A 17,477-nucleotide genomic window follows, 5' to 3' on the forward strand; every position below is an offset into this window, starting at 1 on the left:
AGGAAGAAAGTCACCCTTTTAAATTCAATGGCATTTAGTACATTCACCATATTGTGCAACCATCACTATCATTTCTTTTTATTTTTTAAAAATTTATTGATTTTTTTTTTTTTTTTTTTTTTTTTTTTTTTTTTTACAGAGAAGAAGGGAGAGGGGTAGAGTGAGAAACATCAATGAGAAACATCAATCAGCTGCCTCCTGCACACCCTCCACTGGGGATGTGCCCGCAACCAAGGTACATGCCCTTGACCGGAATCGAACCTGGGATCCTTCAGTCTGAAGGCCGACGCTCCATCTATTGAGCCAAACTGGTGGCCCCCCTTCATCATTTCTTATCTAGTTCCAAAATGTTCCATCATTCCCGCCCCCCAAAAAAAGAAGCCCATCCCCATCAGCAGTCACTCCCCATCCCTCCCAGCCCCCAAAAACCATGAACCCACTTCCTGTCTCTACGGACTTGCCTGCTCTGGACATTTTATATAAATTAAATCACTGTGGCTTTTCATGTCTCACTCTATGAAAATAAATAAATAAAATATTGTTTAAAGTTTTAGGTTTAGCTCTGGCCAGTGTGGCTCAGTTGGTTGGAGTGCTGCCTCATACACCAAAAGATGGGAGGTTTGCCCTCGCCAGGCTTGCTCAGTGGTTAGACATCAGCCTGAAGGCTGAAGGGTCGAGGGTTCAAGTTCCAGTCCAGGGCATGTACCTTGGTTGCAGGCTTCATCCCCAACCCTGGTCAGGGCATGTGCAGAAGGCAACCGACCAATCGATGTGTCTCTCTGACATCAGTGTTTCTCTCTCTCTTTCTCTGTCTCCCTCCCCCTCTGCTCCACTCGCCCTAAAAAAATCGATGGGGAAGAAAAAAAATCCTTGGGTGAGGATTAACAGCAGCAAAGGTGGGGGTTCAATTCCCAGTAGGAGCATAGGGGAGGCAGCCAATAGACATTTCTCTCTCATCTCTCTCTTCCTCTAAAATCAATAATAATAATAATAATAATAATAATAATAAAAGAACATGACACGTTGCCGAAACCAGTTTGGCTCAATGGATAGAGCGTCGGCTTAGGGACTGAAAGGTCCCAGGTTCGATTCCAGACAAGGGCATGTACCTTGGTTGCGGGCATATCCCCAGTGAGGGGTGTGCAAGAGGTAGCTGATCGATGACTCTATCTCATCGATGTTTCTAACTCTCTATCTCTCTCCCTTTCTCTCTGTACAAAATCAATAAAATACATTTAAAAAAAACAAAAAAAAAACACAAAACATGACATTTCTTGAATAAGGGTTAAAAAGGTTTCAGGTTTACAGGAAAGCCGCGCCATTAGTGCAAATACAATAGTTTCCACAGCCCCGCCCGTCCCTCCTATTCTTAGCGAGGGATGGACATCGCACTGCCATTGTCTTGTCAAGGGGCGTGTGGGGCCGTTCCCTCACTGATGTGATTCTGGTGAGGCCAGTGCCTGTGGGCAGCTGAGAGCCCAACCTGGCGCCTCCGTTTACCCAGGTGGAGACTGGGCCCAGGCCTGGGGCAGGCTCCCCGCTGCTCCAGTTCCGGGATTTCCCTGTTGCTCGGCGGAGAGGTGGAAGGGCGGGATCTACGGAGAGGAAACCACCAACATACACAATCCGCGCAGAGGCTCCGAGAACAGGATGTGCCTGGCTGCCGGACTTGGCATGAGACAAGGGGCAGGGAGCGGTCACTGGCAGGGCCTGGTGGGGCTGGGCAGGGCTCTGTGCCACCTGGGAGGGTGGTAGCGTGGCATGTGGCAGCCACCCCTCCTTGCCCACACACGATGCCAGGCGGGGTCGGGGGAACCCTGATGGGATCTTTGGGGGCTGAGTGGGGGCCAGGAGACCAGGCTGGGCTGTCGCCCCGGAGGGCCGGTGGTGGCCTGGCTCAGGGGAGGGGCGCTGTGGGGTCTGAGAGGAAGGGTCCAGGAGGCAGCTGAGCAAATGCAGGGGGCGGGGCGCAGGCTCGTGTGTCTGGGTTTCCTACTGAAGGGCCAGGTGGAAGGTGTGCCACCCGCTGCTCTCAGGTTTCCAGCCGGGAGGGGTGACCCACTGCCCCTCCTGTTCCCTTGCCAGGCGCGCCTTCGCCGTCTCTCCACAGCTGAGCCCCCTTCTCACCCGCGTCCAGGCTGTCCCTGCGTGCCGGCAGGCCACCTCCTCACTATGCCTGGTGCTTGCCATTTTGTGGTCTACTGGGCACCGCCCCCACCAGGCTTGTCATCCCTCATCTGACTGGCTCAGAGGGTGACAATGGCTTACTGAGTCCTTCAGTCCCATCCACACTCCACACGGGCTGAGAATGGTCCTTCCAGAAGCCACATCCGATCGCATCTGCCCTGCTCACATCCCCTCCGTGGTGTCCACCCAGAAGTGAACACGTCCACGTGTGAAACGTTTCCCACTTGTTTCCACGAGTGAAAACCTGTGCGCATGTCCACAGAAGCACGGTTCACTGAGGCCAACACTGGCAACACGGACAGATGAGTGAACAGTGTGCTCCACCAGACGCTGCTCAGCCACAGCTCTAAAGCCGGCACGGATGTGGGGGAGCCTCCAGCATGATGCTGTCGAGCCTGCCGCGGAAGGCTCCTGAGCCCCCACCCTCACAGACCCCGCAGACACGCCAACCCCACGTGCCCTGACCAGTCCTAACCACAGCATCACTGACAGTGAATGGCTTAGGGCCACTGGGTTTGGGACCGCTTGTTATACAGCAGCAGAAAACCAGAATGAGCTTTTATGCGTTTTATTAAATCCTTATAAAACAGAATACAAAATTCCGGCATTGACAGTTGGTGTCAAGGAAAACTTTTGAGCTGTATCAGTTTACCTGGTACAGTGGAGTTAAAGTGCTTGGATGTTTTTCCCCCACTTTTAAAGAAAATTGTCTTTTTTAATATATTAACATGGAAACACTGCCAGTCCCCCTCCCTCAGCACCAGAGCAGCCTAGCAGCCTGGGGCGCCCTGGGACCCAGGCCCTCCTTCACAGTGACGTTCCGGCCAGCCCTCCTGGCGCCCTGCAGATGCGATGGGGGAAGTGAGTAGCTGTCCCACCTTTAGCAGAAAATGCTGCTCACAGCCAGCTTTCCGGACTGAAATGGCCACACCGCCTGTAGCCAGTGAGGCCCCAGCTCCTTACAAAAAGGCGGAACCCCAGTCGTGATACATGGGATCACTAATGGGCAAGAAATGACGGAGGTGGGTGGCCGCCCAGCCTGGGATCTTTGGAAAGACCAGTCCAGATTCAGGTGGCCGGACAGGCATCAGCCCCAGACTGCAACAACTCTACAAGACTTGGGGGGGAGGCAGTGTCTGAGCCCCCCAACCCACAAGGCCCCCTGACATTCAAGTATTCTTCAAGAACAGGAAAAGGAAGTCAACTGATGTTCTTAAAATACTAATGAAAGATGAAAACTAGATGCCAGAGGGCTGTCCAGCTGGCCTGCCTGAAGGACCCAGCCAGAGCCCAGGCTGGCAGCAGAGGGCTGGGGGCCACCCCTGGCAGAAACACGTGTGCAGGAAGGAGGAGGAAGCTTGTATTGCATAGTGTTTCCCACCTAAGGACAGAGAGGGGTGTCAGAGTCTTCCCGAGCCCAGCAAGTCACTAGACCTCTGACCTGGACTCTGGGGTGGGAGGTGGAGGACAGAGAGGCCTGGGTGCCTGAGGGAGGCATTCCCCTAAAGGTGGGCAGAGCAGGAATGCTGCCTGGGGAGCGGGGGTTCATCGGGAACCTGCGTCAGCCCTGGCTCTGTAGAGGGGCGGGGAGGAGACAGGCTGGCAGAGCTTCCGTGTCAACTCAAGAGTAGACGGGGCAGGACGTGGCCGTGGTCAGACTGAGCCCTGAGAAGGGGCACTGGGGTGCCCGGGGTGGGGGACCTGGGTCCCCCATATTGGCCGACGAGTGCCAGTCCAGCCCCTCCCCACCCCGTAGACAGTCCCCTGGAGGGGGTGGGGAGCAGTGGTAATGGGTGCAGCCCCTCCCCATCAGCTGCAACTTAAGGTTAAGGTTCTCAATCAGGGGTGGGGTGAGGCTGGGTGGGTCCATGTGGGTGGCTGTTCACTCCACCTGCCCACACCCAGGACCCCCCTGGCCACCAGGGTGCCTTTTGGGTGAAAGGAGGTGCAGGGTTGGTCTGGCCTTGAGAACAGTAAGGGCAGGGGAGGGAGAGGGGCGCAGGTGGTTCCCGGGTCCCCCGCCCTGGAAGACAGCACTGTCCTCCTCTCCTGAGTCACATTGGGCAGGGCCGTGGGCACAAGGCCTTCACAGAACAGCCGAGCCTGTACGCCAGGTGGCAGGTGGGGCATGCACAGCACATGTGCTCTCTGCTCTTCTCCCAAGGTGCCTGTTTACGGTTAACACCATTCAAAGGAAAAAATGGGGGTGGGGGACAGAGAAAAAAAAAAAAAAAAAAAAAAAAAAGGAAAACCCAACAGCAAAAACTTTATATAAAAAGATACCCCCCAGCTGAGCTGAGCACAGCACCTCAGAACCCAAGGGGGGTGGGGTGGGGGTGGGGTGGGGTGTAGCACAGCCTGCTGGTCACTGGCTGGCAATAGCTTAAAAAAATCTTGAGATCTGATGGGGTAGGGGGTGACCTATGTACAGAGGGAGGGGTCATGCATGGTCCCCCACCAGGACCACGGGGGCTGCAGAGAGGCTGGCTCGCTGCCGCCGCTGGGCCAGCTTGGACTGGGACGGCGGGGACAGGTGCAGGTAGCGTGAGGTAGCTCGGATGACCACGGGCTGGCCCTGCCCCACCTCCTCCAGCGCATCCTCCTCCCGCTGGGCCAGCTGCCGGTTCACGGCGATGGCCTCGGCTGCGAAGGACGTGAGGTCTTTGGCACAGCTGTTCCTGCGGACAAGGCGGACAGTCACCGAGGAAGGGGAGGTGGCTGCCGGGTACACCCTCTGCTTCCTTGGGACCCCGGGGTCTGTGCAGTGCCCTGGAGGAGGGGCTATGGCCCCAAAGCTCCCCTCCCCCAGCCCGGGACCTAGTCCACCGCCCTACAAGGACACCCAGTTCTTCAATGGCTTCCCCTACAACTTAAAGATAACTTACTTTGTATTTTTAAACACCTTAGCTTTTAACCTCCCCTCTCCAACCCAAGACCCCATGCAGGCCTCACCTCTGCAGAACCATGGGCGTGGGCAAGGTGTTCTCGGGGGCGCACTGCAAGGAGAGCAGAGAAGCAGGTCTAGAGAACAGAGCCAGGCACACCCATCCTACCAGGGCCAACCCCCCAGGTCCCTGCTGGCTCCCAGGCCTACCTGCTCACCTGCCACCCCGCCTAACCATCCCCAGCCCAGCTCCGCCCTTCCCAATCCATGTTCCCGACAGGAGTTCGGAGCCCCTCTACTGGCTGGCTTAGGCGGGCAGTCCTTTCTCCCTCTACGGGTGGCCCAGCTTGGATGACCACTGGCAAGGACAACCACCAGGCTCTTCTGGGATCGGAGGGGATCGAGTCCTGTCCGAGGCTGGCACCCACCCGTCTGCCCGGTGGCTGAGCTGAGCCTGCTCGCCTCTAGGGCACAGGCCAGGCATTTGCTAAGCAGCTCCTGCAGCCAGCAGATGGGGAAGATTTCATAACTGTGCCTGGGCCCCCAGGAAACAACCGTGACTGACCTCTGGACCCACAGCACACCACTGGGCCCCAGGGTTCTCCAGCACTTGTTCCGAGCCACAGCCCCGGCCCACTGGAGACTGGGCAGAGGCAAGGACCCATGCCCGGCTGCCCCCGGGAGGCTGGCACTCACCCCCTGCACCCAGGGGTGCTGCAGGACCTGCGCAGCGCTTAGCCTCTGCTTGGCGTCTCGAACCAGCAGCTTTGAGATGAGGTCTTTGGCAGCGAAGGAGATGTGGGCCCAGTCCTTCTCAGGAAACTCGTACTTGCCCTCCTGAATGCTCTCGAATAGCATGTTCTGGGGGAACACATGCAGGAGGGGCGGCTGCAGCCAAAAGGGTGGAGGCCCACATCCTGATCTAATGGGCAAGCCTGGACCCCAGGGAGCTGGGACACTGCCAAGGCCTGACTGGTGACCCAAGAACCAGGTGCAAGGACCCCAGATTACTACCCAGACAGCGGGATGGAACCTGAGCCCTGGGATCAGCTGGCAGGATGGGGACACCTGAGGGGCCAAGGAAGGTGAGGAAAGATCTGGGGCCCTAGCCGGTTTGGCTCAGTGGACAGAGCATCGGCCTAGGGACTGAAAGATGCCAGGTTTGATTCTGGTCCAGGGCATACAAGTTGCAGGCTCAATCCCAGGTAGGGGGCGTGCAGGAGGCAGCCGATCAATGTTTATCTCTCATTATTGAAGTTTTTCTCTCTGTGAAATCAGAGGAAGGGAGAGAGAGAAAGGTCTGAGGGTGGCTGGTCAGGAGAGGCGACCTCCTAAGTTAGGACTCCAGGACACACATGAATCCTGAGCCTCAAATAGTGCACAGAACACAGGCTCACCCCACCACAGCTCCCTGAACGAACTGCTCTATGCTGAAAGGCAGGAGACCGAAACCTCAGAAGCCCTGGAAGGTCGGGCAGGCCAGCATTACTCTGCGGATGCAATCAATACTCAGGCGCAGCCCTCAGAATGGCACAGGGTGGGGTGCGCACCTGGCAGGCCGGGCAGGCCTCCCCGCGGTCCCAGCCGCAGTCACTGCCGCAGTGGCCCACAAAGGGCGGGTAGCCACTGAGCAGGATGTAGAGGATGACACCCAGGCTCCAGAGGTCGCAGCGCTTGTCATAGATGCTGGCCTCCTCGCTGAAGGCCTCCACCACCTCAGGGGCCATGTACTCTGCAGAGCCGCACTGCGGGGAAGAAGGGGAGCGGTGAGGACTAGACGCCATGGGGGAGGGGACGCCACTGGCCGGGGACTTTCCAGTGTAATGTGAGGCCAGGGCCCGCCCAGTCACCTGAGCCTGTGCCCGCAGTAACTGACGGCTCTGCTCGGCCCATTACAGGCTGATGGCGGGTGCCAGCCCGCCCCCACCTGACCACAGCCCCGCCCCAACCCCCGCCCTGCCCAATCAACAGGTGCTGGAGGCTCGTCCCGCCCTGCCTGGCCGTGGTCCCGCCCCATCACAGCCGAAGGACCAATCAGCGGCTGTTGCTAAGCGAAATCCCGAGTTTCAAGACGCCAGCACGGAGACTACAAGCTGCCCCACCTCTCCCCTGGAGGTCCCAAGCCACTTCTTTGGACAGAATGCAATCCTGTCCCCCTCGCCCTGCCCCTCCCAGCTCGCCCCTGACCCCGTGGATCCTCACTGGGGTTAGCAGCTCCGGGGTGGAGATGGGGGAGCAGTCCCCATTGAGTTTGATGCCACTGCCCAGGTCAAAGTCGCAGATCTTAACGGGGGAGACCTGGGAGGGATTAGGAAGCAGCAGTGAAATGAGGTGAGGTGGCTGGAGGGCCTGTCCAGCCTGCACAGGGCCCCATCCGCAGGGAAGGCCACCCCCCAGCGTCTCTCACCTGGTTGGGGTGCTCACAGAGGATGTTTTCCAACTTTAGGTCCCTGTGGGCGATGCCTGTGGGTAGAACCACCAGGGAGTTAGTGGTGGGATGGGTGTATTTTTAGGGAGTCCTGGGCAGCTGAACTGGGGGCAAGTCTGGAAATCCATGGGACCCAGGCATCTTTGGTGGGATGGCAAAAGGTAGGTGGTACCCTGAGCAGCCAACCCCATCAGCCACCTTTGTTGTGCAGGAAATCCAGAGCACTGGCCACATCCTGCACCACCACGCTGGCCTCCAACTCGTTGAAGTGTCGTCGCTTGTGGATGTGGCTTAGGATGGAGCCTGGGCGGGGTCATAGTGGAGGAAAAAAACATGTAAGACTAACCCTGTGTCCCCAGGCTTACAGCAGTGAAATGAGGTGAGGTGGCTGGAAGGCCTGTCCAGCCTGCACAGGGCCCCATCCACAGGGAAGGCCACCCACTCCCACCTGGCAGGGAAACCTCCACTCTGCCTCCTCGGACCCAAAGTCCCTGACCTCAGCTGCTGTGTGGACGGGAAGCTCAGAGCCCACAAGCCCCTCTGATGGACAGGACCCTCCGATAGGTCTTCCGAGGTGGCTCTGAGCCACAGCCCATTAGGACCTAGCTGGGTGTGTCTCCAGGCCCCACATACCGCCCCGCATCTTCTCAAACACCAGGTAGAATCGGTCTTCCTCCTCGAAGAATTCAATCAGCTCTAGAACATTCCTAGGATGGGGAAGGGGGGCAGGACAGGAGTGAGACTTCCTAAGGCCCTTATACACGCCCCGCTCGTGAGGGGCCCACCCCCATCCCACCTCCACCTGCCCGCAGGAAGGCTGGGCCTGGCCCATCTCAGACTGCCAGCCTAACACTTGGTCCATTCACAACGGCCTGGCACACAGTGGGAACTCCCGAACTCAGGGGTGGGGACCATCCGGCCCTCGGCCTGTTTAAGGCCCACGAAATCATTTGGTCTGGCCCTGCCAAGGCTTTAGGGATGAGTTAATTAAATGTTTGACCAAATATAGCAGGTTTTTAAAATATGGTTTATTGACTTTAGAAAGTGAGAAAAGGAGAGGGATAGAAAGACAGAAACACTGATTGGCTACTTCCTGCATGCCCGTACCTACTGGGGAGGGAGCCTGACACCTGGGCATGTGCCCTGACAGGAAATCGAACCGATGACCTCTTGGCTCACGGTTCAATGCCCAGCCACTGAGCCACAACCAGCCAGGCAGCAGGTTAATTTTCAAGTTGATAAATTTGTGTGGCCTATGAATGATGTTATAAATAGCCAAATGGCCCTTTGCAGCTGAATGGCCCCGGCCTTCAATGCTTGCTGGGGGTAAAGAGGCATTCAGGCCCATTCATCACTAAAAGATGGCTCAGAGCTGAGGGCAGGTCACGTTACCTGTGTCCCTGGCACTGATACAGCATCTCCACCTCCCGGAAAACCCTGCTCCGAATGTGGCCCGGCTGCTTCTCAATGATCTGAAACAGGTGGGGGTGGGGAGACACAGCAGCTGTCAGCCAGACTTTCCACAGAAACTTTCCCTGTGCTGTACCTGAAACTGTTAAAGCTTTAGACCACTATGATCTAGAAAGCGGAGTTCTCCTATGGGGACCCAGAACCTGCCAGCCAGACTGCAGCAGTGGCACCAAGAGAGGAGTGAGGAAAGGCAGGGAGAAGGAGCAGGCCTATCCACTCCTGATGGAAAAAAGCCTCAGAGGAATATTTGGGGCCGAGGGTCCAGCAAAATACTCCTTCAGTGTCAGCTTCCCTTGGACTACGCAACCTCCCCTTTGCGACCAAGAGACTGGGGCCGCCATGCTGACTCCCGCACTATCCAGGGGACTAGAGGGACCTCAGGCAGCCGCTGCCAGCCATGCCATAGCCACTTGCTTCTGCACCAAGGCCTGCCTCCCCAGTTCCACACCAGCCTGAGTGGGTGTCTGTGACCCCACGAGCCTGAGTGTTCCAGGCCAGCCCAGACTGGCCCCCTGCTCACCAGCAGACACCGCTTCCCAGACCCCAGCGCCTCAGGAAGCCAACACACACTTAGGTCCCCAATCTTCCTGGCACCCAGGAACTCTAAGAACTGGAGAGTGCTGGGCCCATCCCCAGTGCCCCCCGCAGCCTTGCTCAGAGAGAGGTAGAGGTAGCAGATGCCTCGGTCCCTTTGGCTGGGTGGGTGGACAGGCAGGGTCACCCCTATGCCCGAGGCTTCCTGTGCACCACGTGGCCTAGAGAGAGGGACTGCAGTATGTGCCACCGGCCAGGCTCCTGCAGCAGGCAGGCACACAAGTCCACCGACCCCAAGACCTGGGCCTATGCATGCCCATCTGCCTAGCGACAAACACACCTGTCCCAGGGGGACAGAAAAAACAGATTCCAGGGCCTCCAGAGACAAAGCCACCAGCCACATCCTTCTACAGGAACTGAACCTCATCCTGTCCCTTGGGAATCTGGCTAGGACGCCACTTCATAGAGAATACTGTGGTCCCTCAGGGGAGGGAGATGGCCTTCTGGGAGATCAGACACAGTGTGACTCAGAGCCTCAATTTCCCTACTTGTCACACAGTGACAGTAAGCCAGGCTGCCCAGCAGGTCCTTAGGAGAAAGATACTCAGAGACACACCGGGTACTCAGAAGGCACCCCATTCTTAGTACCATCACCCCAGCTTCCAGGGGGCAGGGACCACAGCTGCTTTTGTCACTGTACTTCCACCAGGGCCTGAAGCATCTGGTCAGCCCTGCTTGCCAGGCAGTATCTGATCTCTCCGCCTGGGCAGCCAGCCTCCTGTGACCCCACCTAGCTCAGATGCAGGGTCACGAGAGGAGCCTAGAAGGTTTCTTGGAATGCAGGGTTCAACAGTCTCGCCAGACAACAGAGGCCACAGGGCCACGGCTCCCAGGCTTACCCTGGGTCAGAGGCCAAATGGGCATGGAGGAGGCTCTGCCCTGGTCTCCCTAAACGCTAAGCCCCCCTAAGTATGGCGTTGCTTTTTAATCCTAGTGACCAATAAGGGGAAAGCACTAGTTGTGCCTGGAGACCAGCCTGAAGTAACCCACCAGATGAACATTAGCTTTGACCAAAGCCCCCTCAACCCCCATCCTACTCTCAATGGTCACTCTGGCACCAGGTCTGCGACCACCTGCATTAGGGGCCAAACTTCATGGTCACTTCCCACTCTGCCTCGACTGGGGGCTCAGCCCAGGCTGACCTGGATTCTAGGGGTAATTTTTGGACACTGGGGCTTTCCAGGAGTTTGAATGCCAGATCCCAAGCATTGCTGGGGAGAGGTAAGGGGCCAGGTGAGGGTGCTGTGCTTACCTTGACTGCATACTCCTGGTTGGTGATGAGATTGATGCAGGTCTGCACACGGGCATGGGCGCCCTCCCCAAGCACATCCTCCTGTAGCTGGTAGACATCTGGAGAGCAGAGACGGCAGTGAGAGCTGTCCTGGGCGACCTAGGCACTTCCCCCTACCCCAGCCCTGCCCACCCCACTCACCTTCGAACCTGCCTGAGAAGCTGTCAGTTGCCCGACACCGCTTCTTCTTCTTGGCCCTCTTCTTGGCGTCTGGGATGTCAATGGGCTGGCTTGTGGGCATATCTGCATCAGGAGACTGGGCGTGAGGCCCACCTGGCCCCTGTGGCTCTCAGGCCCCACCTGGCCCTCCCACAGTCCCCTCCCTTCCAGGCCCTCACCAGGGCGGGCTGCGCACTCCAGGCTGAAGTCAGTCTCTCCGGGGTGGGCCTGTTCTAGGGAGAAGGCCAGCTCGAAAGGGTTCTGCCCCTGTAGAGAGAGAGAGCTCTCAGGCAGGCAGGATGCTGTCAGACTGCCCCCTTACAGAGTGACCCCGCCCTGTGAACATAAGCCAAAGGGGTGAAGAAATAGCCCTTCCACCCCCAGCCAGGGCTCTTGGGGCCACAAGTTTAGGGTGTGCAGGGAGGAGGGGTGCAAGTTACTGTGGCACCTTGGTTTGTTCACCTGCAGAATGGGGACAGCAGTCTGGAGATCAAAGGCAAAGAGCAGTCAGTGGGAGGTGAGTCACCAGCTCTCAGGCGGGGCTCCCCTAGCTGCCCTGCCTGCTTTCCCACGGCCTGTGGGCTCAGCCCTCCCCGCGTCAAGGGGTGCCATCACCCTTCCTGAGGTACGCTGCTCTTTCTCATCTCACCAATCCCCAGAGGCTTACAGGAGAGCTATCCACAGGCTCGGGCGTGAACACTGGCTGTTTTCTGCCTGCACTGTCCTACTCACCTCCAGAGACCCACAGGCCTAGTGCCCAGTGAAGCAACCAGCCCTGACGGAGTGGTGCCTGCTCAAGATCACTAGGTGGCCCCCAAAACTGGGGAGGCACTAGGTCCTGGCCAAGGACAGGCATGCCAGGGATTGGAGAAATCGCCTACTGGGCAAACAGAAGGCCGTTAGGATAAATGCCATTTCTGCAGAGCAGAAGACCTTGTATAGGGGCTGGCAGTCCCTCCAATAAAGGCTGAGAGACGCTGAGGCCTGGCCTTTAGAAGGTTCCTTTAACAGTTAGCTCCCAACATCCTGATGGACCAGGCAGCCAGGGCCCTGGTGGGCACAGAGGGGGCCTGTATACACAATTGTGGTGCTATGGCCGATGCTGGGTGACCTGGGCCACGTCACTGCTCTTCTCTGGGCCTTGTGACAGCTGGGGCTGGGGTTGTGGCAGGAGAATGCATCCAGCAGAGAAGGACTCCAGGAGAGCCCCAGGAAGACCTGGAGGGGCCCCTCTGCCAGGCCAGATTCTTCACAGGAGGCCCGGCAGCCAGGCCAGCTGCAGAGGGTGCAGGCAGAGGTCAGAGGGAGCAGCTGAAAAGTAGGCGGGCCTCCCAGCTCCCTACCCACCCTGCAGATAGCTGCTAGGAGGTGCAGGGAGGAGGGAGGAAGGGGCACTGAAGCCAGCCTGCTGATGTGCACCCACAGTCCCTGTTCCTGCCCATTGAGGAGTCTGGCTCCCGGGAGGGCTGCAGTCAATGCTCGGATAAGTCTCCGTCCTTCCACCTGGGCGGAGTGGCTCCAGGGTGGCCACAAAGAGAGATGAGGATGGAAAGTGGACGTCAGGAAGCTGCCCCCAACAATCAAGTAAAGGCTTTAGGACCCAAAGGGGCCAAACTTGGGTCTCCTCAGCAATCCCATACATCTCCCCAGCCCCCAATTCAGAAGAGCTGGACCCTGGAGGGCCACTTTAGAGCCAAGGTTCCCTGTCCCATGCCCCCACTGCCTCCCCTGGGACTCCCACAGTCCCCCCTCAGTACAGGGCATGCACAGCTCCTGCTTCAGGCCTAAGCAGTGTAGGCGGGCCAGGCCCGGGGCTGGCTGCGGGCCTTTAGTCAGCAGGCCTTGGCAGGAGGCAGCTGGAACCATCCAGAAAGTTTGGTATGCTTTGACCGCAGAGCTGGCCCTGCCCACTGACCCTGTCTGAGCTCAGACTCAGTCCCAGGAGTTAACAGACCACCACCAGTGACACCTTGGGTCTACCACCCTTCCACCCAGCCCTGGCCATTTGGGACATGCCGAGGCTGTCACTACCCTGGAGTGGAAGCTAGGATGACAGGCGTGTGTACTGGGTGGGGTGCTGGCAGGTGAATGCTGGCTGGACAGGCCTGGGAATTCTAACCCAAACATACCAGGCTGGCTCCTCCCACACTGCAAGGTGTCCAACTTGCCCACACACACACACACACACACACACACACACACACAGGGCAACAGGTTCCTGCCCAAGGAGGCCCAGGAAAGCCATTACATAACTCAGCAGGAGGGTGGGGTGGCTGCTGACATCACTGCCTCCCCTGGGCCAGGCCCCATGGGGCACAGGCCCAGCACCTGCCAAACCCCCCTAGACTTGCTCATTTGAGACTAGAACTCGGAAGCCTTGGGCCCCCATCAGAGACTTCCCATTCCAACAGGAAACAGGACTTGGGTCTGGGAGGTGCATGTCTGGGGGTCATCCAATCCACACATACCCCTACTCCGCAGGCTACTTCGGAGGGCGTGTTTGTTTGTCGGGGAGGAACCTGCAACCCTGTCTGGCCTTTCTGAAGAGCAGACCTCACAGGCCTCAAGGTGCTGGCTGGGGACAGGACTGTAGCCGGCTGACGCCCCACCCGCACTATACACCTGGCTGAGGTTTGCAGGGGGCACACAACCAAGGGCCCCGCGGACAAGGGCTCCCCCCCCCCCATCGGGTTCCTAGAGGAAAGACCTAGGACCTGAGGGTCCATCAGACTGGCCTGTGGCCGCACGCACGCCAGGGGCAGCCCCAAGGCCAAGGCGGGGGGACCAGCACCAGGCCTGGGGGAGCCTGGGGGAGCCTGAGGGCGAGCTCCGCGCCCCTCCCACCCGCCGCTCAGGGAGTCCAGCCCGCGGCGCCCACCAGACCAGCCCGGTCCTCACCTTGAACGAACGATGGAAGCCCTGAAGTTCGGCTGTTTTCTTCTGCACCATCTTCTGTCCGGGCCCCGCCAGCGGGGGAGGGGACGCAGGGCCCGGGGGGCGGCCCGGGGGCGGGGGGCGGCCGGGGAGAGGACCCTGCGGGCGGGGGCAGACAAAGGAGGGCGTGAGCGGCCACGGCCGGCGCACCGAGCGGACAGGCCCAGGCGGCGAGGTTCCGCGGAGCCCGATCCCCGCGCCGGAGTCGGGGCCGGGCTAGGCCGGGGTCGCTGGGCCGCACTCACCGGGGTCGGGCTTGGGGCGGAGGCGCTGTCCCTTCGCCTCCGCCGACTGAGACGCGCGGCCCGGGCCCCGCTGCGCGGACCGCGCGGGGAACAGTGCCGCCGCCGCCACGACCACCGCTACCGCAGAGCCATCCACCAGGGCCAGGGCCACCGCCACCGCCGCCGCCGAGTGGAGCCTGGCGCGCAGCGCCGCCGCCGCCTTTATGGACCAAGCCAGGCCCCGCCCCCAACGTAGGGCCCGCCCCTCAGGCCCCGCCCACCCGCGCGCGGCGGGGCGGGGGCGGGGCTGGAGGACGCTCGGGGCCGGAGTGCGGCTGCGCGCTCTGGCCGCGGGGCGTGGCTCTGCGGCTGGCGCGGTGCGGCGAGCGTGGCTCCGGGCGCGTCAGCTGGGAGGGGTTCACGGGAGAGGGCGTCTGAGACTCTGGGACTCCTGCGGGGGCCTCGGGACAGAGGCGGAGCCCGGCCCCGGCCCCTGGCAGCTCCCCCAGAGTACAGGCCAGGGCCTAGGATACACTGACTCCTTTTGGCGACGCTCCTGCTCTAGAACCTGCCTTGCAGCTCCCCATCCAGGACTCAGCTGCTCCGTATGCACACAACATGCTTTGAACTCCCCCAGAGGTCATCCATCCGGTGGTTGGCAGGGAAAAGGGACCACAGTGGGGGCTGGGTACTAAGGTCTATGCGGGATCCTTCCTTCCTCAGTCCTGCAGAGGAGCGCTTTTTCTGGATTGATGCGGTGGGCAGCCGGGGCGGGAGGTAAAACAATGCCATTGTGGCTGGAGCACCCGACCCTGGTTGAGATAGCCAGCCCTGGCTAGCTGCCTGTCCCCCCAGCAATGCTGAGCAAAGTCCTCAGACCCTGTGCTCCCTAAGCTCCAGAAATTTATGGCCACCCAACCCCAAACTCTGCCACCCAGGCCCCGCTGACCTAAAGCTGGACTGTCCTTTCTCTGCCAGCCGCTTTTATTTATATGCTGCCCCCTAAAACCACAGCTCCGGCTATAGGAGCTGTGAGGCCTCATCTCAGCCAGCCCCCTGGTCCTTTAGAAGAACCTCCCCAGCCAGCCCCTCCGTGTGTGTATGTGTGTGTGTGTGTGTGTGTGTGTGTAGACACATTGGCTCCAGGAGCCTGGGGTGGGGCTGCCAGACCTGCCTGCCCAGGAGAAGCCATGAGTCCATCCTCATCCTCCCCACCTTTCTCCTGCCACCCTTCCTCCTGTATTTATGTAATCACCTGCAGGTCTTCATACACTTCTGGATGGTAAGGTGGGTACAGATGGGCCACTGCCCCTTCCCAGAAGGTCAGCTCCACGAGAGCACAGTTCTGTCCACTGCCCAGCACAGGGCCTGGCACACAGACAGGAAGTACTCACTGGATATTGCTGGAAAGAAGGAATGTGTTTGAGCATTTGCAAATGTGTTCATGTGCACGTGTGTGTGTGTGTGTGTGTGTGTGTGTGTGTACTTGCATATGGGGATTGTATACATCAGTGGTCGGCAAACTCATTAGTCAATAGAGCCAAATATCAACAGTACAACGATTTAAATTTCTTTTGAGAGCCAAATTTTTTAAACTTAAACTTTTTCTAATGCCACTTCTTCAAAATAGACTCACCCAGGCCGTGGTATTTTTGTGGAAGAGCCACACTCAAGGGGCCAAAGAGCCGCATGTGGCTCGAGAGCCGCAGTTTGCCGACCACGGTATAAGTGTGATAGCTTCCTGAGGCTGCTGTAACAAAGTACCAGACACACGGTGACTTAAAAAAGCATAAATTTGCCAAAACCGGTTTGGCTCAATGGATAGAGCATCGGCTTGGGGACTGAAGGGTCCCAGGTTCGATTCTGCTCAAGGGCATGTACCTTGGTTGCAGGCATATCCCCAGTAGGGGGTGTGCAAGAGGCAGCTGATCGATGACTCTCTCTCATCAATGTTTCTCTCTCTCTCTCTCCCTTCCTCTCTGTACAAAATCAATAAAATATATATTTTTTAAAAAGCACAAATTTGCTCTGGCTGATGTGGCTCAGTTGGTTGGGGTTGTCCCATGTACTGAAAGGTTGCTGCTTTGATCCCCAGTCAGGGCACATGATAGTTTCAAACTCAATCCCTGGTAGGAATTCTGTAGGAGGCAGCGATTGATGTGCTGTCACATTGATGTTTCTCTCTTCTCCCTTCCTCTCTATCTAAAAATCAATAAACTATTCACACACACACACACACACACACACACACACACACACATATATAGTCTCACATTCTGGAGACCAGAAACCTGAGATCAAAGTGTTGGCAGGGCCACACCCTTGCCAGAAGGTTCTATGGGAGGATCCTTCCAGATCCTGGTGGTGCCAACCATCCTTGATGTCCCTTGGCTTATAGACGCAGGAGGCTCAGCGCTGGGACTGGCAGGCATGTGTGTGCGCCGTGGCTGTGAGGGCCTAGGTGAGGCAGCCAGCCCCAGCCCCAGCCCAGCCCAGCCTGCACTAGCGACAAGGGGCTGCTGGTGGGAATCAGGGATGGAGAAGGACCTCTGTGCTCTGCCTGCCAGCTCTCAGGCCTCAGCCCTGTCCTGCTGCAGGCCCGTCACCAGCCCCAGACAGCCAATACCTGCCATCTTCCTGGAGATGGTCCTCTTGACAGGCCCAGCCTCAGAGGAGCCAGGGCTGGGGAAGGGAGGAGCACTGGAAGGTTCCTGGGGGCACAGCTGGGCCTTCCCACGCTGCTTTTCCTGGGCCCCGCAGGGATATCCCCTGCCTCGGAGGGAGATCCCACTTGCCCCTGCGTGGAAGGAACCTGCTAGGCAGGTGAGGCAGGAAGCCTGACCCCTGCTTCTCAAGCCCCCTCAGTTTTTAGGCAGCAGGTTTTCTCTATCCGGGCTGGGGCTGTGACAATCAGCAAGGGGCAGGTCCAGCCAGGGCTGGTGGGCAGGACAGGCAGGGCCCAGGACAAGGATACTCCCCACCAAAGGTGCCAGAGAAAATGGCCAGCCTGAGAGATGGGGACTCAGGGTTGCCCTGATGGGCCAGAGGCCAGCCTGAGGCCCCCAGGGCAGAGAGAAGGTCCTGGGAAGTGATGACCAAAAAAAGGAGAAACTAGTAGTAAGTGTTCTTCCTGCCCAAGTCGTGAAGGGGGCTGACAAGCCTTGTGCCGAAGGTGTAGGGAGCTGGCTCTCTAGGGAGTGCCTTGTCTGCCTCCAGCCAGCTCCCGAGAAGTCCCTCACTTCTGCAGGCTGACTCTCAGGGTCACCCCCAAACCCCAGAGGAGACACCAGGCAGGTCCTGACTGCC

At 58.6% G+C, this 17,477-nt stretch overlaps 1 protein-coding gene across 11 annotated transcripts; it reads right to left on the minus strand.

The window, feature by feature from the left end:
- Nucleotides 1–2,739: 2,739 nt before the first annotated feature.
- Nucleotides 2,740–14,367, minus strand: MKNK2 (MAPK interacting serine/threonine kinase 2). Of its 11 annotated transcripts, none has more exons than XM_045576298.1 (16): nt 14,193–14,366; nt 13,912–14,046; nt 12,433–12,516; nt 11,476–11,496; nt 11,193–11,280; nt 10,996–11,097; nt 10,816–10,913; nt 8,892–8,971; nt 8,133–8,206; nt 7,698–7,802; nt 7,479–7,534; nt 7,274–7,369; nt 6,622–6,816; nt 5,768–5,959; nt 5,140–5,208; nt 2,740–4,865 (listed from the first exon to the last, which is right to left on the minus strand). In XM_045576298.1, the coding sequence occupies exons 2-16, from the start codon at nt 13,960–13,962 to the stop codon at nt 4,497–4,499; spliced, it is 1,680 nt and encodes a 559-aa protein (XP_045432254.1). In that variant the 5' UTR covers nt 13,963–14,046; nt 14,193–14,366; the 3' UTR covers nt 2,740–4,496. The 11 variants fall into 11 exon arrangements, with proteins under 11 accessions (XP_045432254.1, XP_045432252.1, XP_045432253.1 ...); XM_045576296.1 differs by having other exon boundaries at nt 11,462–11,496; nt 12,433–12,529; XM_045576297.1 differs by having other exon boundaries at nt 5,768–5,932; nt 11,462–11,496; nt 12,433–12,529; nt 14,193–14,364.
- Nucleotides 14,368–17,477: the final 3,110 nt, after the last annotated feature.

This window comes from Pipistrellus kuhlii, unplaced genomic scaffold, assembly GCF_014108245.1.
Source record: "Pipistrellus kuhlii isolate mPipKuh1 unplaced genomic scaffold, mPipKuh1.p scaffold_m20_p_8, whole genome shotgun sequence".
Taxonomy (NCBI): Eukaryota; Metazoa; Chordata; class Mammalia; order Chiroptera; family Vespertilionidae; genus Pipistrellus; species Pipistrellus kuhlii.